At 44.4% G+C, this 22,922-nt stretch overlaps 2 protein-coding genes across 3 annotated transcripts; one reads left to right on the top strand and one right to left on the bottom strand.

Moving 5' to 3' along the window:
• The first annotated feature begins 249 nt into the window (after positions 1-249).
• Positions 250-4,634, top strand: LOC115365030 (GTPase IMAP family member 7-like). The gene is made up of 3 exons (XM_030059742.1): positions 250-472; positions 2,280-3,130; positions 4,590-4,634. The coding sequence occupies exons 1-3, from the start codon at positions 448-450 to the stop codon at positions 4,632-4,634; spliced, it is 921 nt and encodes a 306-aa protein (XP_029915602.1). The 5' UTR covers positions 250-447.
• An 11,847-nt stretch (positions 4,635-16,481) lies between these two features.
• Positions 16,482-22,717, bottom strand: LOC115364891 (formin-like protein 13). 2 transcript variants are annotated; one of them, XR_003928727.1, is made up of 2 exons: positions 22,655-22,717; positions 16,482-18,412 (listed from the first exon to the last, which is right to left on the bottom strand). XR_003928727.1 is itself a non-coding variant. In XM_030059562.1 (2 exons), exons 1-2 carry the CDS (start codon positions 22,114-22,116, stop codon positions 17,910-17,912), a joined length of 513 nt encoding a protein of 170 aa, XP_029915422.1. In that variant the 5' UTR covers positions 22,117-22,132; the 3' UTR covers positions 16,482-17,909. The 2 variants fall into 2 exon arrangements, 1 of the variants encoding a protein (XP_029915422.1); XM_030059562.1 differs by lacking the exon at positions 22,655-22,717 and adding an exon at positions 22,107-22,132.
• Positions 22,718-22,922: the final 205 nt, after the last annotated feature.

Genomic DNA, 22,922 nt, shown 5'->3' with positions numbered 1-22,922 from the left:
TTTTGGTTTTAAGTCTTTACTATCCTGTGCATCATGTTGTTTAACATATTCTTTTTAATCATATGACAGTAGCTAAATTGTAAGAATCAGATCCAAGCAATACTTGATCAAAACAGCCTGTGGTTTCCATGTTCTCACATTTCATTTTCCATGCGCAGCTACTTTCAATTTCACACTCAAGGAAATAAGGTTACAAAAGAGGGGGGTCGCCACAAGTTGCTGAAAGGAGCGCAGGGAGGTCATGCCTTTCAGACCACAGGGTAGCACACTTTATCTGGAATAACTGCAGTAAAGAGTCAGGGCAGCGCCTCAAACCTGAAGCTCACAGGCTGCTGTACAGGCTGGAAACACACAGGTAAACTGTACAGGGCAAGTGAACCCGGTGTGGGCCTGCCTGTGTGTACAGTGTGCTGACGGAGCCGCAGAAACACCACAAGCTCAAGCGTCATGTCGGCCGCAGGACATGAGGAACGTAAGTTTAAAATGAACTTCGCTTTTTAGTTTAGCAGTGGCTTCGCGAGATCAAAGCCGATTTCCCTCCCTCCTGTTCTTCTGTACAGCACATGTGGGATGAAGTGCTAAGACATTCCCGTGCAAAGTTATGGCAGCTTTAGAGTAAAATTCCACCGTTTCATGCTTGACGATAACCGAGTTTATATAGAACTGTCGCCAAGCTCGATTGACAAGTCACATATTTTTTATTCAGCAAGTCATATCTCAGGATCTGTACAAGATATATAAATGAAACAACGTTTGTCAGATTTAAAATGAAATTGGAATTGCTCCTACAATCTGAGTTATCATCTAAAATGTTACAAGCCATGTTCACTGGAGGTAATTATGACTAAATTTGGAGTTTAGCGGTATATGCCTTATAGTGTCACATCTACTAAGTTTCAGTAGAACTGGTCAAGCCAGTTCTGAGAAATACAGTTTTTTGTGTCTGTGGTGCCCCCTATGGGTCAATGTTGAAGTGCTTGTGCACACCAGCTAAGGGACCTTATTTTTTCATATTTTCATCAAGTTCATCTCAGTCAACTGCCATTTCATAAATTAATGGCATTTTAAATCTGACATGCCATTTTTGCAAAATTTTGTATTTTGATCATAATTTGATGAAATTTCATTGTATTGGAAATTCCCTTGCACTTCTGAAAGATGGACATCCCTAGAAGGTCCCTGTCAAACGGTGTTTAAATCTGATAAGTGCAAAAAAACAAAAACAAAACAAAACAAAACAAAACAAACAAACAAACAAACAAACAAAAAAAAAACAACAACAACAAAAAAACAGGGTTTTGGAAAAAATCCAGGATGGCAGAAAATCCAATATGGCAGCTGTTATGAGTTCTCTTTCCAAAATTGTGCAGGATGACCCAAGCAATATGTGTAACAAGTTTCATACATTTTCCACAATCAGGTGCTGCTGCAAGAGCTACTCATCTTTGTTAAGTTCCAACATTGAACTATAGCGCCCCCTAGTGTAGCGCTGCCCTGGGGGCCCATGATTTGCTGATAACACACTCACCAAACAAGTGCATTAAGTTTCATGAGTTTTTGAATATGAGAATCAGGTGAAAAATGAGGTCAAAGTGACCAAACTATAATAAAAGTAAACCTTATAAATACAACAGGGTTCCTGGCACTTTTGGTGCTCAGCCCCCTAAATATATGAATGAATGAATGAATGAATGAATGAATGAAGGCTTTATTTTGAACATGTGAAAAAAAAAACAATGCAAAAAACAATACAGAATAGTCGAAACACATAAAACATGCATATATGTCGTATATGTATGCTCATGTACGACATCAGTCAGTTTATTTGAAAGTTTAAAGTGGTGCATTAACATAGAGTGATAAAAACAACTGTAGTTATGTGGTTATTTCAAAATTCTCAGCACCTTTCCAGTTGAACAGAATCAAGTAGTCATCCAGGCATAATCCAGTTTAATCTCAAATTCATCAGCACCGCTCCAGCCAACCAGGATCAATTATTCATCCAGGCATAATCAAATATAAAGATTAATAGAAGATTTTGAGGGCAGATTTTTTGTCATGTTTCCCCAGCAGAAGAAGAGATTTTTGGTAACTAGCAAAAAATATGTTTATATATTATTTTTATCATATGATGTCCAGTCTACCAGTATCATTGGAGCCACAGCAGGATGTTGAAGGATTCAACAGAGAATAAGCAAACAATGTACAAATTGATAATGGTAACATGTTGGAAAAGAGATACGGTACTGTCAAGTGCTCCCTTGTTATTGAATTTACAGAGGCAGAGACCTTGAGGATCATGCTGCTTGGAAAGTGTGGGGCAGGCAAGAGCTCGAGTGGGAATACCATCCTTGGCCGAAAGGGGTTTAAATCAGACATGAAGCTCAGCAGAGTTACTAAGATCTGCGAAAAGGAGGTCGGGATGGTTGATGATCAACCTGTTGCTGTGATTGACACTCCCGGGCTTTTTGAAATTGAGGGCGACCGGAAGATGGAGGAAATTATTCGAGAGATCCTGAAGTGCGTCAAACTCCAGGAACCAGGACCACATGCCTTCGTGATTGTGGTCCCTTTGGGAAGGATGACCCAGGAGGATCAAGACACCAACACACTGATTGAGAAACATTTCGGCCCAAATGTTTGGGACTACACCATCGTGCTGTTCACCCACGGGGATCACTTGGAGGGCAAAACGATAAACGATGTCATCTCCGAAAGCGAAGACAACCTCCGCAACTTCCTACGCAAGTGTAGCGGTGGCTTCCATGTCTTCAACAACAAGAATCCAGAGGACTTGGATCAGGTGACCAGCTTTCTGACAAAGATCCGTGCCCTGGTGGCCCTGAATGGACGGGGTCACTACCATACAGACTTGTACCCACCAAAGGAGAGGAGGATCAGGAAAATACAGGAGAGCATCCTCACAACCAGAGATAAGGAGATCAGCCAGAAGGAGACTGAGCTGCAGGAGTTTTACAAGGACCAAGAGCTGCAGAAGAGAAGGAAGGAGCTGTGGCGAAAAGAGGAGGAGAGGGCCAGACTGGATGCTGAAAAGAAGATAAGGAACGAGTTCAACAAAATGATACTGATTATTATTTTGGTGGTCTTGGCTGCAGCATTACGGTGTATTGTGAGTCCAGAAGTTTTTTATTTTTTTTATTTCTTGTGTTTTATTTTTTATTTAATTTAAAAACAAATATACACAACAACACAACAAAACAAAGGACATAAGATAAACCCACACAAACACACACACAGCCCAATATCATCTTACACAGTTCATCTGGCTTTACACAACAAAATTAATGATTCAAATGAAAATGTCAAAATAGGAAATTATAATACTCCAAAGTTCTCCTTTTCTTTTCTTTCTTTTTTTTCCCCTTCTACTAGAATGAATCAGTCCCCAACCCCCTACTATACAAATCTCATTACCAGCCTTCCGCTTCAATAAACTTTTCCCATCTTTTTAAATATTTTTCATCATCATAATCTGTATATACAGTATAGCCCTCCAAAATAAAGTAGTGTTTAATAAACATTTTAAAGTGATTAATATTTAATGAATCTTTTGCAGTAGCTATAAAAATAAATCTTTTCCCTAAGACAATAATTAAGTTAATATAGTTAGTTGTCTCTCACATCACCCAGTATCACAGAAAGAAAATGTAAATGAAAATTTTAATTCATTACTTTACAGTTGTCCCTCGCTATAACGCGGTGCACCTTTCGCGGCCTCGCAGTTTCGCGGATTTTTTTTTAGTGCAATTTTTTTTGTGTTCTGCGTCCTGATTAGCTAAAGGGGCTGTAGGCCATTGTCAATCAATCTCCTCCGTGCCGTGTCTCCTGTACAGTACGGAATGCGTTCATTCTATAATACTGGACTTATTTTTCTACGAAGGTTTGAACTTTGAGAGTTTAAACAAGAGAGAAAAGTGAGAAAATGTTAATGCCTGTCTGAGAAAAGTGTATAAAGTGTGTAGTGAGGGGTTTTACAGCCTTAAAAGGAACCCCGGCTATGATGACTTGTAGGCCTTAATAAACCACGATTGTTCTCTTATACTTGAATATGTTATTAGAAACAGATAAAATATGGCCATTGCTTTAAAAATCCACATTGTTTAGTACATATTTTTACTTACGGAGGCAGCCATTATTTAACCTGCGCAATGCACCCTGGGGGCAGTGACGTAAAAAGGTTGCACTGGGGAGAAGAGCACCAGTGGAACAGGTAGAGGAATCTGTATTTTCTGCATTTTTATATTTGACTGTGTTTTCAATAATGAAAATACAGTCAAATATAAAAGTACAGGCTATGTTTGGTCTGCTTGGCTATTATGACCCTGACACACACGCGATCTCGGCCGTCGTACGTGGTCGGCGGTAGCTTTTGCGCCTATTATTACTATTATTATTATTACACATGTTGAATCGGCTGCTCGTCGGGGTTTTTCTTTTTCACGTATCCATTTTCCGCCCCGCAATTATCTGCCTCCTCCTCAACCCGCCACCGCCAAAATCTCACTCTGAACTCAGCTCAAAACTTGAGAGCCCTGCTACCTGTTGGTGACCCGGTTCCGATTTGGTAGGCTAGCGCTCTCCCGGTCCTGGAGGCTGACGAGGGCAGCCCATAAGACGTCTCGGTTGATGCAAACTGCATCAAAGTTCCCGTGTGCTGTGATGCACGGCATATCTACAACAATGATCAAACCCGTAAGCATCTTGTCAGTGCGTTTCACTGTCATATCCCCATAATGTTGGCTGTAATGCATGACCGCGGTGGATGCTAAATCTGAAATCATTTTTATGGATCTATATGCTTACTTTGAACAGCTGCTGACAAAAATTGGAGCTCTCGACAACACACACTCTCTCTCTCGGTTGTCATGGAGACGCAGTTGTTGTACAGACGCCATCGATTTCGCCCCACTCTCGCCTCAGGTACGGTTTTTGCTATGGGCAGTGTGGGCAACCGACCAGGGCGCAATCTACTTGGGGGCGCACGAGAAAATAAAAAAAATCCCCAGTTTTCTAGACTACCGTATTGACCCACACATGCCGCGGCACCGGGGCACCGTCAGTCGGCATCAGGCGGCACCATCACCACCGGCAGGTACCGTGCCCACCCGGTCAGGTCTGCCGGATCTGACAGGTGAGCTGCCTGATGCCGGTCAGTGCCGCGGTCGGCTCGCCTGATGCCAACTGATGGTGCCCCGGTGCCGCAGCTGACTGGTGCCGGGGGGGGCGGGGGGGTAGGAGTAGTAAACATTTCGTTTGGGTTCAAACTGAAAAGGCTGGACAGATGACATGTTTGTTGCTGTAAAGTCACAAAAACGGGCCCAGTGGAATAAGCGGACAACCATTTGACGTCACTACCCAGAATGCAGTGCGACGTCAACAACAATGGCGACCTACGAGTGAAATTATAATTTCAAATTTTATAAAAACGAAGACATTTGTAATGTTTTCCGTATCACATTAATATGACTGATACCAACATTAATCTCATAAAGCCTACATGTCATCATAGTCGGGGTTCCTTTTAAAACATCTAGAATAATTGTAAATAATAAAGCTGACTACTTCGCGGATTTCGCCTATTGCGGGTTATTTTTAGAACATAACTCCCGTGATAAATGAGGGACCACTGTACACATATTTTGAACTTTGTCCCCAAAAAACAGAAACAACAAGGCAATATCAAAAAAGATGAACAGTTAATTCAACCTCTGTGCCAAAAATCGGTAATCATCTAATTCTGAAATCCCCCATATACATAACATTTTCCTTGTTGGCAAAAAATTATGGTTTTCTATTGTATGAGAATATCTCTCCACCACATATAGAATATATGTTATGGGATTTACTGACATTCTAGCAGCTGATGTGAAAACTTCTTTAAGATACACCACACCTACCATGGCTTCCCCTGCGCCCTATAAATAGACCCAGCTGTGCAGGGATCAGCTGATTCTCTGATTTCACTGCAGATCAGACGACGTGAGAGTGAAAGAGTCAATGCAAAATGTCAAATGCCCTGAGGCAGACCACGGGCTGGCAGGAGGTGCATCGACCACAGCAGGAACACCAACAGCAGCATCAAGCCAGTCAGGCCCAGCCAGATCTGAGGGTTCGGCTGGGTGCAGGGCGGTGCAGCAGGAGAGGACAAAGAGGGCGCGGGGACAAAGCACCCCAGGGCCCCAAGTCGCAGTCCTGGCGCCGTTTTTCCCCCTGTCAGCCCAAACCTTCAGGGGCCTCATACAGCATGGGAGTCCCTGGGGGCGGACCCCTGGGTCATTTCAACAATGACTCATGGGTATCGTCTTCAGTTTTTGAGCGCTCGTCCTGTGACTTCGGTACCTGCTTTTACCATCGTTGCAGATCAACAACGCAGAGAGATCTTGCGCTCAGAGGTGTCCAGTCTCCTGTTTAAGAGGGCCATCAGAAAAGTGGGGCACGAAGACAGGCAGGCGGTTTGTGTTATTTTCTGATCCCAAAACATGATGGGACACTCCGGCCCATTTTGGACCTCAGGGGCCTGAACAAGTTTCTTCGGCCCCTGAAGTGCAAGATGTTGTCCATACCACGTGGTTTGCAACGGCCGACCTCAAGGACGCATATTTCTAAATTCCAATTTGAGAGGGCCACAGAAGAATCCTCAGGTTTGCCTTCGACGGCAAGATCCTCGAATTCTGTGTCCTCCCCTTTGGGATATCGCTGCCTCCCCGCACCTTTACAAGGTGCATGGATGCGACCTTAGGGCCTCTGCGGCAGCAGGGTCTCAGGATAATGAATTACCTGAACGATTGGCTCATATGCGCTCAGACAGAGGAGCAGTGTTGTCGCCATGTCCAGATGTTGTTGGCGCACATCCAGTATCTGGGTCTGCGCATCAACGAAAAGAAGTGCAGTCTGCAGCCATCTCAGGCCACCCAGTTCCTCGGTATGTGGCTGGATACCAGGACTGGGTTGGGGACATTGATTCAGGCCAGACAGGATTCCCTCAGGGAATGTCTGGAGCAGTTTCACCTGGGGGCCAGGGTCACATGGAAGCTGTGTCTTTGCCTGTTAGGTCTCATGGCCGCTGCTGTACAGGTGGTGCCACTAGCTCTCCTGCACATGCGGCCAGTACAGAGGTACCTGTACAGCTTGGGGCTCTGCCCTCAGAGGCATCGGCGGGCGTCGGTATTTGTTACCGGGTCTGTCCCGGTCTGTCCCGGTAACAGTGTCGTCGCCAAGTTGTGCACAGCTTTAAAGTGGTGGAAGGTCCCAGAGAACTTGGCGAGAGGCAGCAGGCTGGGCCCTGTGCTGCGCTGCCAGGTGATCTCTGTGGATGCATCCCTCGAAGGGTGGGGTGCCATCCATGAAGGCAGAGGGACCAGTGGACGTTGGGGAGCCCTGTGGCAGGGCCGCCATATCAACGCCTTGGAGCTGAGGGCAATCCACCTGGCCCTGGTGCATTTCCTCCCAGTACTGCAGGGCTGCCATGTGCTTGTAAGAACTGACAGCACCATGGCAGCTGCATACATAAACAGGCAGGGAGGCATGGGCTCTCTGCGCCTGAGTACGCATGTAAGGTGGCGACACCGCCTATGTGATTCTGGTGGCACTGGATTGGCCACACATGACATGGTTCTCATGGGTGACACCGCTGTTGCACGGGACACCATGGAAGCTTCCAGTTCGGCAGGACTTGCTGAGCCAGGCGCGGGGGACCCTGACCCTGGTCCACCCCGCAGGGGCTGAATCTCTGGGCCTGGCCACTGAGAGGGCCAGCTTATTAGACATGGGGCTATCGGGTTCAGTGGTTCATACCCTGCAGAATGCTCGGGCCCCATCGACAAGGGCGACGTACTCCTATCGGTGGGAGCCGTTTGTGTCATGGTGCAATGCCAACCAGTTCGATGCAATGTCATGTTCGCTCCAGAGGTACTCAGACACCTGCAAGAGCTCCTTGAGTCAGGTAAATCAAGCTCCACCCTGAGGGGTGTAGTAGCGGCCATAAAAGTCTGTCGTGCTGGGGAGGATAAGCCAACTGCACAGGATGCTAGCCTCATTGCACAGTTCCTCAAGGGGGCACAGAGGCTGGTGCCATGCCATAGGCCGACCATCCCAACATGGGACCTGGGCAGGGTCCTGCCAGCTTTGGGACAGGTGCCCTTTGAGCCCTTGGAAACTGTGAGCCTTCAGTGGCTATCACTTAAGCTGGCTTTCCTCCTGGAAATCACATCTGCTAAGAGGGTTGCTGCCGATTCCTTCCAGAGGATGGAGGGGTTATCCTCCGTCCAAACCCAGCATTCTTACCTAAGGTGCTCACTGATTTTCACATAAATCAATCAGTGGAGCTGCGAGCCCTTAGGCCCTCCTGTCTAAGGCTAGGCTTTCTCACTGTGTAGTGGAGGCTATCCACCAAGCGTACAGTGAGACAGGTGAGGCGGTGCCGGAGGGAGCGAAAGCACACTCTACACGACGTGAATCCACCTCCTGGGCCTTGTGGTGCGGGGCTGCCCTCTCAGAAGTGTGCACAGCCGCCACATAGGCCACGCCAAATACCTTTACCAGGTTTTATAGTTTGAACATGGCCACCAGTACCTCCTTTGGGGAGCGTGTGCTGGGGGCCATGTCAACCTGAACATTGATTCACTGTGCCCCTTGGCCAGTCGACTTCGGGCCTGGCCAGGGTGACGTTAAGATCCTAGTCAGTGGCCTAGCAGAGTGCGGGCTATCTGAGTGACCTCTTCCTTGCACCCAGCCCTTGCGACTGGCAGGGTTGGGTATGCAAGAATCACGTACAGGTGGTGGTGGCACATAGCGTCTTGCAGTGTCGCCACTTTACATGCGTACATTTGTATATAGTTTTGTGGTGATTTGTACACACTGTAACTCTTGTGCACTTCGGGTGGGGACGTCTCATTCGAAACTACCTCATGAGGTTACTATTGGAGCGGTGTCTGCTCTGTCTCCTTGGGACCCTCATGGGGTGCCTTACAGAGCCCATAACATATATTTTATATGTGGTGGAGAGATATTCTCATACAATAGAGAACGTAGGGTTACAGTGTAACCCTGGTTCTCTGAGAATAGAGAATATCTCTCCACATCAAGGCCACTTGGGACCTGTTCAAATCAGAGAGAATCAGCTGATCCCTGCGCAGCTGGGTCTATTTATAGGGTGCAGGGGAAGCCACGGTAGGCGTGGTGTGTCTTAAAGAAGTTTTCACGTCAGCTGCTAGAATGTCAGTAAATCCCATAACATATATTCTATATGTGGTGGAGAGATATTCTCTATTTCCAGAGAACCAGGGTTACACTCTAACACCACGATTATCTTCAACTGAAACCATTGTAAAAATTTGTCTATCAAAAAGATCCTCCCCTTTTCTTAAAAGTACCATATGGAATAGTAACTAAAGATCTAGAGGTTAAATAATTTCTATATATTAGTTTATTTATCTTATTACCTTTTAACCATAATCTCTTTCATATGGCAGGCTGACATACTAAAAGTTTTGTTGTCCCACTATTGATCTTTTGTTTTCAATCTTTTTCTAAAGCAGAAATTAGTTGGTTGTAAGAATGAGAGGAGCAGATGGAACCATACATGTCAATGAACTGATTATACATCATAATTTTACCATTTTCACCAACAACATCATTTATAAACATTACACCATGTTCAAGTACATTCTTCCAAAATAATGGTTTCCTTTCAATTAATATCTTAGAGTTTAACCATATTATTTGCTGATTTTATCTTGCTTCTCTGGGGGGGTGAAATTGAAAGCACAGCAAACTCTGGATTGCTTCTTTTAAAAACTGTGATGTATTTCCAATTATATTATTGACCCAGCGTTTATGTTCTGGCTGAATCTGTATGAAAGAGTATATCTGTTTTTTAAATAATATATGAGTACTCTCCAGGTATTTGCTTTCATATGAGTTTTTGTTCAAATATAATTTTGGAATTATGGAGGCTTTTATAGCAGTAGCAGTTTTTCCTTCCCACCGTGCGAAATCTCCATCTTGCAGACATTGCATGTTGCTGTAGTACTGCTTTCACTTTCCACTTTAAAATATTTCCAAATGGCAGACATTTGAGACGCTTGTCTTGTCAGTTTTTCAAAACCGCTTTCTTAGCCAAATACCTGTGACCAGCTCACAGCTCAGCTCACTCCCATTGACACATGAAGGCACACCCACTCATAGAAATACAGTGTTAGAAGCTTCGTTGCCTACTCCGTGACATTGAATATGTGGCATAGGGCTGAGGCGACTAGCTCTAGTCTGTATATTTCTATGCGCCCACTCTCCGCACATGTGTAGTGTTTACAACATGGACGTGACATTACGCAACATTACATTAATAGGCCTACATCAGTGATCTGGATCTTTTACACCCAATTCCGATCCTTTGAAAATTATGTGATCGGGCCCGATTTCCGATCATAGTATCGGATCGGGGACATCCCTAGTTGTAAGATCTTATCAACTTTTTTCAACTTATTATTATAATTAATTGCACAGATGTCCTTTAAATCTTCTGGAATGACAATACCTAAAACATCAACTGGCCCATTGGTCCAAGGAATTGGTAATATGCATGGTATCTTATAGGTTGTGCCTTTCACTCTCCCAATTCTAAGAATTTTACATTTCTCATAATTTGGTTTCAGACCAGAGTAACTTGAAAACGAGTAAAAATTCAAGGAGAGCTTGCAAGGGAGAAGGTTTTGGACTGGTATCATCAGCATACATGGAGATCTTCACCTGCTTATTTCCCAAGTCAAGCCCCTCCATGTCTACATTAGACCTTACTTTTATGGCTAATATTTCAATTGCAATTATAAATTTATTTATTTTATTTATTTATCCTTTATTTTACCAGGAAGGTCCCATTGAGACACTATGTCTCTTCTTCCAGGGAGTCCTGGTCAAAATGGCAGCATAAAGAAATAAATAATAAATATAAATAAATAAATAAATAAAATAAATATGGTGATAATGGACAACCTTGTTTTACTCGTCTTGATAAAGGCACAGATCTAGAAATATAACAATTGTTAATAATCCTACTACTAGTGTCATTATATAATACCTTAATCCAATTAATTCAAGTTCATATCATAACATTGGAGTGTTATAGGCCTCCAGTTCTTAAGATTAACAGGGTCCTTATATTGGCCATTGGGTTCTTGTTTAAGTAACAATGAGATAATGCCTTCTTTCTGGGAGTCTCTTACATATCCTACATTATAAGAAAAATTTAAACATGATAACAATGGTTCTTTAACCAAATCAAAAAACTTCTGGTAAACTTCAACAGGTATTCCATCTATTCCTGGTGTTTTTCCTGGTTTAAAGGACATTACAGCTGAAAAAAGTTCTTTCTCTGTCCTCATAACAGAGAAAGTTACCGGGACAGACCGGGACAGACCGGGACAGACCCGGTAACAAATACCGACGCCCGCCGATGCCTCTGAGGGCAGAGCCCCAAGCTGTACAGGTACCTCTGTACTGGCCGCATGTGCAGGAGAGCTAGTGGCACCACCCGCCATGAGACCTAACAGGCAAAGACACAGCTTCCATGTGACCCTGGCCCCCAGGTGAAACTGCTCCAGACATTCGAATCAACTGCTCAACTTCAATTTCTAATGTTTTTTGTTTCAAAATGATTTGTTTTTTTCCCATGAGGAATATGAAATTACATATCCTCTAAAACAACATTTAAATGCTTCCCAAACTGACAAACTGTACCAATATTATCTGTAAAGAAATCATTAATGAATTTTTTAGTTTTTTCAACAAATTCCTCTTCTTTGAAAATAATTTCCAATATCCAGACCTGCGTACATTTTCCAATAAGATTCAAGATTCAATCCAATAGAATTATGGTCAGATCGTAATTTATCTTCTATTGATGCACCGCAGTTACTTTTGATATAAGTGAAAAGGAAATTAAAAAGAAGTCAATCCTACTCGCCTGATTTTGTCTTCTTCAAGTATATCTAATTAAATTAGGATTTTTTAATCTCCAGATATCAACTAAATCTAAAGCATCCATGAGGTTATAAATCTTCATAAGAGTATTTGGATGAGAATTGTGCAGAGTATTTCCCTTTCGGTCCTCCTTTTGTAAAGTAACATTATAGTTACCTAAAATAATCTTTGGGCTTTCTATACCCCACAATTTATCTAATATTTCATCAAAAAAAAAAAAAAAAAAAAAGCTGGGTCATCTGTATTTGATTTAGCATCAACCATCTACCCACTAAATCTGTGCATACATCCTCTTTAAAGCAGCAACACAACAACCAATAATGTAATGAGTCAAAGCAGGAGTGAAGAGTATTAAAGTTATTTATTTACACTAGGTTTTGTTTACACAAAAAAAACACAAGGTTCTTTAAATGGGGGTAGGATGGATGGAAAGGTTGTGCCAAAGAAATGAAATTAAGATAACAAAACCAGGCCTGTCTCGACTAGCTCATAAAAAATCATAGAAAGAAAAAGGCCTGACTGACTTACCTATGAACAAGAACGTCTCAAAACATACAAAAGTGGCACCAACCGCTAATCCTGGTGTATATAGACAAGTTTTCCTACGTGCGTGAACAGTGTACAGGGTACCCCGACTTACCTATGAACCAACCTCCCACCAAATACTTATTCAACCGAGTCAACCCCTCAAACAATCTGGTTGACAGCAGGACCACAATGGACAAAGAGAAAAAAAGAGAGCGACTCCTGCAGGAAGGCTCCTTTTATAGAGATCTCCGGAGTTGTGAGAACTTAAATGAATACTAAATAGCTTTTTAAAATGAATCATAACAGCTTTTGAATTTTTCTGACCATGTGAAAATTAAATTGTATCATCCCACTCTTTTTTTCCAAATTAATTCATCTTTCTCAGAGGAATGAGTTTCCTGAAGGCAAAAAATATCTTGCTTTTTTCCCTTAAGCCATGAAAAAATATTACGCCTTTTTTACGATCAGCTAGGCCATTGCAGTTCACTTCCGATGAGTCCAGAAGTTTGCCAGGACTTGGAGTAGCAGGTTTGACTTGGATTTTAATCAAAATCTGTACAAGTATTTCAGGAAAAATGGCAGGGGATGTTAGAAATAAGATGAAGTAACTATGTTTTGAGATACTGACATGCTGATTAATGAAAGCAGACTTCAATCTGTGCTGGATCTTCTCTGTTTCTTGCATCCTATTTAAATGACTCCTAGTAAAAATGACTAACAAAATAAGTCATTAATTCAAAATTCTGTTATATTTGATTGTATTTCATAGGTTTCTTGCTGTATTTTCTGTGACTTTACTGTCCATGGTGGGAATTTGGCTCACACTAAACATAATACATTAAGACACATAGCCAATAACATCAATGGCATTAAATGACATAAGTCAAAGAGAAAAAACAAACTTGCTGCTTCACCAGCTAATTCAGTTATGTTATTATTGAATTATTAATTAATTATAAATTGTTTATTTAATTCGTTTAATTATTATTTATGCTATTTTAATCACTTGTCGGTGCCTTTCTTTAATCGAAACCCAACATCTAATGTCTAATCTCATTTCAATGTGAAGGCATTCCAGATGTTGTAGTGTCTACACTGACACAAGTGAAGTCAAATGTGGCTTTCCAAACACCAAAAAATGTGGCGCCACCTCGTGGTGTAGCAGCAGTACTGCAGCTGGGTGGCGTTGCGGCGGCGTTGATGTTTCATTTCCAAGTCAGCGAGGTAAGGCGCGCTCTCTGAATTTTAGATTTTTTACAGTGTGGAGACAAAACACAGCTCATTCTGTCTGAATGGTTTGGGAAGGAATGAATGTTGAGTTGAGTGTTCATGTTTAATTGTCACTGTCTTTTATATATTTATGTGTTTATGTGATTATATTTACATCAGGAAGCATTCAGGCCAACTTCACCGTTTCACATTTGTTATGGTGCGTTTCTCAGTGTGCAGATCAGACAGAGGCTGCAGCGTGTTTCTGGGTTTCTGGGTTTCTGGATGTTTCTGGATGTTTCCTGCTTTGCTGTTTTCATACCTGCACATTAAGCAGAGCTGCCGCCTGTCACATTTAGACTGTAAGTGGCGGGTTGTGTCTGCAGTTTGCTGTGCTGCAGCCAGCACTGTGTTTTCCCACTGCACCTAAATGCTGCTCTCACCTGGGAAGGTAGCGGCGTCACAGTGAATCACACCCTGTGAGGACGGTGGTTTAGGCAGCACACTGGTGTTTTCCTGCAGTGTGAGGGGACGGGTGGAGCCGGGCTAATCCACCTGCTCCTACTGTTTCATTCAAGAGTCACTTTCTTCATCCTGGTGGCTGTTCTGCCTCCTTCTGCCTCGTTCTGCCTCCTTCTGCCTCCTTCTGCCTCATTCCAACACGTTTCTACTTGTTCCCAGAAAACTGCTGAAACCAGTCAAACTGTATTTCAGTGCTGAGGCTAAAAATAAGAGGAGCGTGAAGCTGTAACTAATGCAAACCACACAGACAGGCTGGCTGGGACGGGACGGAGCCCGACGCTGCCTTCAGGTCACGTAGGATTTAAAGTGATGTGACCTGCCCACTGGAAAACAAACACTCACATCTGCCGGTGGTGATTACATGATGGACGCGTTGCAGCGCAGACAGAACACACGGAGCACAGAGAGCCTCGCTGTGTGCTGGTGCCTAATTATATCAAGCCGCCTGATTGGTGGACAGCTGTGTGTTATTTGCTGTAACATCCAATTACCTGTTTTACCTGTCCAGGTAGCTAACAGCCTGCCTCCTGAGCAGTGGATTTGGTTTGAATCGAGCGTTTAGTTTGGATTATGAAATTTCCTGTCGGCTGTAGCCAGTCGTCCTCTCTGATTGGCTGTAGCCAGTCGTCCTCTCTGATTGGCTGTAGCCAGTCGTCCTCTCTGATTGGTTGCTGTCGCTCAGCAGGTTTTAGTTTGGGGAGCTGGACGTTTTGGTGCAGCATCAAAGAAGGTCAGCACAACTTTATTCCAGCGTTTTAAATGTCGCTGTGTTGATGGAGTGTACATTAACACACAGGCCGGGGGCGCCCCCTGCTGACACGGAGGGCAAACAAGCCAAACAACAGACGACAGCGCTGCTCTGAACTCTCCTCCGTCATGTTTTCACAGCAACCTGAGACACATTCCTCTGTATGTGTGTGTGTGTGTGTGTGTGTGTGTGTGTGTGTGAGAGAGAGAGAGAGAGAGAGAGAGAGAGAGTGTGTGTGTGAGAGAGAGAGATTTGTGGTGGTCAAAATGTCTTTAGCAGTAGGAAATTTGTGTGTGTGTGTGTGTGTGTGTGTGTGTGTGTTGGGGGGGGGCAGGTAAACAGATGGAAAAGTGAAACGTGGACTGCAGGAGAAACCTGACCTGAGCTTTAACAACGTGAACTTCCTGTCATGTGACATGTAAGTGGAGCAGAAAGTGAGCAGGGTGTTGATGTGCTCTGCAGCGCCCCCTGCTGCTCTGGAACCAAACCTCACCTGGCTCAGTGTTTTCAGTGACACTGTTTTCCCACAATGCAGTGCTTTGGGATGAGAAGGTGCCTGAAGGCCTCCTGCTGCGTTCACTGTCTTTATTTTGTCTGATTGTGGGTTTTCCTCTGAACACGACTGTCACGCTACAGTTTTTTTCCCAGAGGAGTCAGTCAGTCACCTCATCTCCTGCAGTAAGAATCTGCAGCGTGTTGAATTAATGTTCTACTTATATATTTGCAGTAATTTCAAAGTCAAATTCAAATAGCCTTTATTGTCATTGTACAAGTTGTACAACAAAATTAGGGGTCTGCTCCTCTGCTTGGTAGGAAGACATTACAAACAATAAATTAGAAGTGCTAAAGAAATATACACACAATAAAAAAAAAACGTGACGTGCAGCAACATGCAGGAGGGGGTCAACACAGAATAAACATGAGAACAAACAGGAACCAAACAGCAGAGTCACAGTGTTTCATAGCTGTCACAGCTCCAGAGTCCAGACGCTGAGGGACATCATCATATGACCCGCCTGATTTCCTGTGTGGTACGGTGTATGGTATACATGGTGTGGTGTGTTTAGCAGAAGACGTCAATGCTTATGCTGATGTGGGAATATACCTTACATTATTTTAGTAGATTATTATTATTATTATTATTATTATTATTATTATTATTATTTTAGGCTACATGTCTGATTTGTTTATAACTTTTAAAGGCTTTTAAGTCGAATAAACAAACATAAATAACATAAACATAAGAAACATAAATAAATAATTGATCAACTCTGGCCTTTGCAGAACAACTCAATCTGAACTCTGGTTCATTACAGTAATAAATAAATACATTTGACCATTCGACCCCGCCCCTGGATTTGCGCCTGTGGACTCACCTGTTTGCTGGCAGGTTTTCTTCAGCAGTTTCTCTTGAGCCCAGAGTCGACTGTCAGGTAAAACAAGAATGGCAAAAACATCACATACAAACTAATTTCTGTAGGGTGACTTTTATTTTATTAACATATTCAAATGAGCAAATCCAACAAAGTCAAAAGATCCACAAAAAGTCAAAAAAGTTTTTCAGATCACATCTGGACAAATCTGTCAGATTTTGAACTGTTGATGTAAAGACAGATGACGTCAACAAACCCTGGAACAATGACGTAACCCTGAGAAAATTCACCTGTATTACACAAACTGAGCTTTGTATCAGGTGGGTTTTATTTTCCATCTTATTTACTGGGTTTTATTTCTCTCCCTGTTTTACTTGTTTTATTGAAAAGATGGCTTCAGTGCAAATAAAAAGAAAACAACATCTGGAGGAATTTCAGTCCGGCTTCAGAACAAACCGCAGAACTGAAGTCGCTCTTAATCAGCGACTTCAGACTGAAGAAGCTCTCAGTGTGTTTTCATTCTGGTCTTTCTGACTGCGTGTGAAACTGGCTGAAAAATTCAAAGGGAGACAGTCTGACGTCAGTCTTGGAGAAACACCACGCCAGTTTGGGGTTCCACAAGGCACCTGCCTCGGCCCGCTGTTATTCTCACTCCACAAGCTGCCTTGGTGATGTCAGTTTCTGTGACACCCGACTGCACGTCACAGCTGAGCCACGCGATGCTGCCGCTTTAGACTCCATCACCGCTTGTCTTTTGGCAATAAATAAATGGACGAGCAAAAATTTGTCAAATTTCTTAAACCAGAACAAAAGTGAAATCCTGCTAGTCAACTCTAAAACAGAAAGAGAAATGTTTAAAAATCTTGGGAAATAACTCCCTGGATTAAATTTGAATAATCCGGGTCATGGTGTTATTTTAGATTCACATTGAAACTTCAAGTCAAACATTATCAAGGTGGAAAAAATATAATTCTGCCACCTTAGAAACATAGCTAAAGTACAGCCACTTATACCTCAACAAGATGCTGAAAAACGGACTCATGCCTCGATCTCAAGCCGAGTCGATTACTGTCATGCACTTTCTACAGGCCTCCAGAAAAGAAAAGAAAAGAAAAGACAAACCCTGAGAGATTTCAGCTCGTTCAAAACTCTGCAGCTTCTAACCAACAGAGAACAGAGAGCACGTCAGTAACATTCAGAATTCATTAGCAGTCATTTTGTGTTTGCTTTATTCAACTCAGCTGATATCAAACTTTATAAATCAGCTCTTCCTGGTTGTCGGTCGACGGACAGGAACAAACTCTCCCAGCCCAGAGCCGCACTGACCTGCTTTTGATTTTGACTTTTTATGATTAAAGTTGATTTTAATAGAGCAGAGCCGCAGGCCACAGACTGGACCTGCAATGAAGGCAGTGGATAAACAGGAAGCAGCAGCATGTGCACACACACACGCTGCACACTGCAGTTTCCCCTACAGGGGATCAATAAAGGTGCCTCTTATCTTATCTTATCTTATCTTATCTTATCTTATCTTAACTCATGTGATGTTTGAAGTGGTTCATGTGGTCCATCAGTGTCTCCACAGGGCGTCGCCCTGCTCCTCCTCGTCCTCCTCGCCCCCCGGCGGCGAGCAGAGCTGGGAGATGAACAGACAGTGGTAGTTCCACAGCAGCAGCAGCAGCATCAGCAGCAAACTGCACAGCAGCAGCAGCACCAGCAGGGGGCGCCGACTCACCACACACACAGGCTGAGCACTGGCCACAGGCAGGGGGAGAGCAGGGGGAGGAGGAGGAGGAGGGGATGAAGAGCGGTGCAGCCACAGGCAGAGACGCTTCAGAGGAGAAGGTCTGGACTCGGATCTGCTCTGGCAGAGGGACACCATCCTGCAGGTCTGGATCTGGGGATCCTATAGGTCTGGATTTGTGGATCCTGTAGGTCTGGATTTGTGGATCCTGTAGGTCTGGAGGTGTTGGAGGTCTCTGCAGGTCTGGAGGTGTTGGAGGTCTCTGCAGGTCCTGGAGTTCAGGTTCCAGGTCTAGGAGATAAGAGCAAGGGCAGGTCAGAACGTGATGTGACTGAATAAAACTAAGAGCCTCCCTGTAAACACACTTCACATCTCAGCAGAGCAGGGTGTGTGTGTGTGTGTGTGTGTGTGTGTGTGTGTATACAGGCTGTCTCCTCTGTACAGAACAAACAGCCTGGAGTCCCTGACTGCTGTGTGGAAAAAGGGGAGGAGCCAAAAGACCCACCCACTGCCTTCTGATTGGTCTCTCCAGCTGTCTGTCTGACTTTTAACAGAAAAATGCAACTAACCCAATAATCCACTAGGGGGAGCACCAACAATCCCCTGTCAGCTGGCATCAGAATGGCGCTCAGCGGCCCTCGCTCTCCCCTGGACTCAGGTAACTCCGCCCACACCAACATGACTCCGCCCACACCAACGACGGTGGTCTAAACAGGGAGGAGCTCTAACGCTCCAGTGGGATTAAGGACCTGCAGACGGTCCAGCTGAGCTCAGGTCAGTGTGTTGCTGTGACACCTCCGTTATGTGGGCCAGTTCCTCGAGAACATCCTTAAATATCTGCTCTGAGGGCTCCTCTTGGTTTTACGACGGCCAATCAGGGCCACTGTAGAGAAAAACAATACGGAGCCGAGGAAGGCGGGTAATCTAATCTGGAATATGAACGCCCTCCTGCCCCGGCTCTGTAGTTTTTTCAGTAACACACTGCCGTATGAACCCGTGCCGTTCCATCACATCACTGTTTAATCTGGTCACCAAAATACCAAAAAGGTCTTTTTTCTTCATCGGGGCTTAGCTGTCACACTTTTGATGACAATTTTAAATCTTGGAAATCTCCATCTTTCAGTCTCCAGTGTTCAGATCTTGGTTTTCTTCACACAGGGTAAAAAAAATCCAGCAGTAGGATGAGATAATCTGAGATAATCCCAGTTGTCTCTGGGTCAGTGTCACATGTTTCAGGAACAGGTGTACGTGTGTTGAAACGGGGCAGCCTGGAGGAGGAGGAGCTGCTCTGAATGCAGAGTTTGATTTGGGGGTTGAATGGTTTTATTTTTATTTTATTTTTTGTGGCTGTAAAGAAAAACAGCAGGAAGCCTGTGACCTCTGCTGCCTCCTGAAGGTCAAGACGAGCTGAAGGTCTGAGAGCAGCTCCCAGTTCCTCCTGCTGCCAAACCACAGGCGAGGAGACGGCGAGGACATGGCGAGGAGATGGCGAGGAGACGGCAACCTCTCCTGTCCTCTCCTGCCTGCCCGGCTTATTATGGGCTGCTACCCACTGTCTAAAAATAGAGGTTACCACGGCAACAGGCTGAAGTACTTCAACATCACCGTGACGACCACCGAGAGGAGAGGGGGAAGGAGAGGAGAGGAAACAAGTAGAGGAAACAAGGAGGAGAGGAGAGGAAAGGGAACAAGGAGGAGAGTCTGTTTCTCTGTCTGTCTGTCTGTCTGTCTGTCTGTCTGTCTGTCTGTCTGTCTGTCTGTCTGACTGTTGGCACTTTCATACAAATTAAATGATTTGCTGATAAAAATTTATTAATTAATGTAATTGAATCTGCATCTGAGCATCTGAGCAGACGCTGGTGATGAAGTCATGAATGTGCTGAAAGTATTTTTATGTTTCTTTTAAACAGTTTAAACAGACTTTTGCCTATTTCATGTTGATTTCGTTTTGTTATCCCAAATTTCTGAGTGAAAAAAAATGAAAGAAAAAAAAAAATACTATGACAGCGTATTAGGGCCAAAAATGTGGAACCGGGGGAAGGGGTGTTATTCCAAGAAAAAAACTCAGAAGTTCTGAGATAAAAGTCATAAATTTATCAGGAGCAAACAGTGAATCCAGTTTGTCCTCCTCCTGTGGGATCCAGTCTGAAGGAAATCCTGCTGGTTTGAGTCCAGAACCCCAACCTCCTCCTCAGCATCTGGACTCTGAAGAGACGTTGCTGTGACTTGGGCCGATTCAGAAGAAAACAATCTGCTGATTCTGGGTCAGATCAGCAGGATCTCCTTGTTCCTGAATCCCATGTCAGAGTAGAATCTGCTGAGGGGATCAGCTGCAGGCCTGAGACACGGCCAGCAGGGGGCAGCACAGGTGGAGCCTCGGCCAGCAGGGGGCAGCACAGGTGGAGCCACGGACACAGAGAGGAGGAGAGAAACTAGTTTCTGAGTTTTTATCTCATAAACATCTGACTTTATAATATTAGAAGTTTTGAGTTTTTACTGATAAATTAACAAATTCAATCTTGGAAAGTTTTTTTCCCCCCTCAGAATATCACCCCAACATTAGAAATGGTGTATATTCTCTCTGATGAACAAAACAAACTGAAACTGACTCAAAAAAAAAAAAAAAAAAAAAAAACGCAACACAAACTGACCCGTTAGAGCCCGAGCTCGCACACACACACACACGACCACATCACAGAAATACAACAGATAGAAAAGTTTTACCTTAAAAAACAAACAAACAAAAAACACACCCTGCCGGCCCTGCCTATGTTGGCACCCTAGGCGAAATTAGGCTACTCCCTTGCTCCCCTCCGCCCCTCCATGCCTAACAACCCCCCCACCCCCCCGACGCCGACAAAACCGCACCGCACTGCCACCTGCATCCCAGCAGCCTGTCTGCACCTGAGTGGCTTCTGTGTGGCTGTCCTCACCTCAGAGCTGAACTGGACAAACACCTATAACTCAGCACTTCATTTCTCCTCTTATTGACTGAACAAAACTGTAAACGGAAATATATCTTTGGAGGTTTTGTCTCTCTCTCCATTTATTTAACCAACCAAGCTACACTGTTCCAACATACTCAGATCGAACAGAAAGTGCAACATTATTTAAACAATAAGCCCCGAGAAGCCGTGAGTTACAGTGATTTTACAGCGGCTGAGGGGCGTTCTTATCTAAGGCACGACGCCCAGCGGAGCTGTAAAATCACTGTAACTCAAGGCTTCAAGGGGCTTATTGCTTTTATTAAACGGTCACCCTACATATAGCCCATAAAATAAACACACAAGAAAAACTGAGAACTATTCATTCTTCCACCAAGCAAGACAGAGTGGACAGAATGGTTGCCAAGCAACACAGACGCTAAGATTGCTTTTTCATCTAGTGCCATCATCATGTCACATCAGGCTATCTGGGCTCGTTAATGTTGAATTATATATTTCCATTAATAGCGCAATTGTTAAAATAGTGTTCAATTATGTTTGGACTCCTCTTTGGGTGGCGTGCGTTTCCTCATACTGAAAGAGTCGGGCTTTAATTTGCGGTTGCCCTCGTTCGCCCTACGATACGATGCAACTTTATTGTCAGTAGTACTGAAATTGGTTGAACGACACAGCACCTGTATGCAGGCATGATCACAGAAAGCAACAGAAAGCAACATAAAGCACAAAAAGTGCCAAGCACATGCAGCACATAGAGCAGACACACATGTACCCTGCGTCCCATATGAAGCTGCACGTCAAACCAGACTTTACAGACTTTACCGAGACTCTGCCTCCGGCCGCCCGGCCTTGCTTTGGGAGCGGGGCCAGACGGCTGAGCTCACCGGTAAACAAACACTCGCACTGTAACATTTAAATCAAGTGGTGGAATGGCCGCAGGAGTTTCCTCCTGCTCAACACGGAGTCGTTTGGTGAAAAAGCCAAGTAAACTGCTCTGTTTCGCCATAATAAACTCCGTCTCCGTCTCTCTCTTTTCTCTTTACCTGTACACATTTCTTTCTTCCTGAGTCTGGGCGGGACCGTTTGAGCGCAAACTAACTCATTCATTTGATTGGGTCACATGCTGATGACGCAGCCTGGGGGCGGGCACTCACGAATGATAGAAAGCTGCTGGTTGGCTGAGAAGCTGGCATCACATGAGCTCTGCTAAGGCTGGAAATAGGATGAACATTTTAATCCCGAAAACATTTTCTTCTGATTGGGTGGGCCTGGCTCGAAATGGGTTGGCACCGCATATGCGGTAGAACAACCGGCGCCCCTCTGGCCGCTCGCGGCGCCCCTCCAGCAGATGGTGCCCTCAGCATTTGCCTATACTGCCTACGCCACGGGCCGGCCCTGGCTGAGGGGAAGGTCTCAGTGACCTCAGGGTCAATAATCCCAGATCGATCAATAAGCACAGAGCGCCGCCGGTCTGCTCTGATATCACAGATGGTTTCATTATTATCTGCACAGTAACAATAATAATCAATAATCAAACACAGCTGCTGAGTGTGTGTGTGTGTGTGTGTTGGACTCAGCTGCTGCTACTCACTCTGCAGGTGCCGTGCCGTCCTCTCTCAGGTCCTCAGGGCTGTGACTGCCCGCTGCCTGCACCTTTGTACCGCCGAGCCCCCGGCCCCGCCCACTTCCTGCCCCCCGCCCACCCCCCTCCTGACAGACTACAGCTCCCACAATCCTCTGCAGTGCCAGGCCAGCGTGAGATACAGGAGTGGACGCTGACCTCTTTCTCTCTCTCTGTCTCTCTCTCTCTGTCTCTCTCTCTCTCTGTCTCTCTCTCTGTCTCTCTCTCTGTCTCTCTC

This window comes from Myripristis murdjan, chromosome 9 (assembly GCF_902150065.1).
Source record: "Myripristis murdjan chromosome 9, fMyrMur1.1, whole genome shotgun sequence".
NCBI lineage: Eukaryota > Metazoa > Chordata > Actinopteri > Holocentriformes > Holocentridae > Myripristis > Myripristis murdjan.
This window is presented reverse-complemented; position numbering and strand designations above follow the sequence as displayed.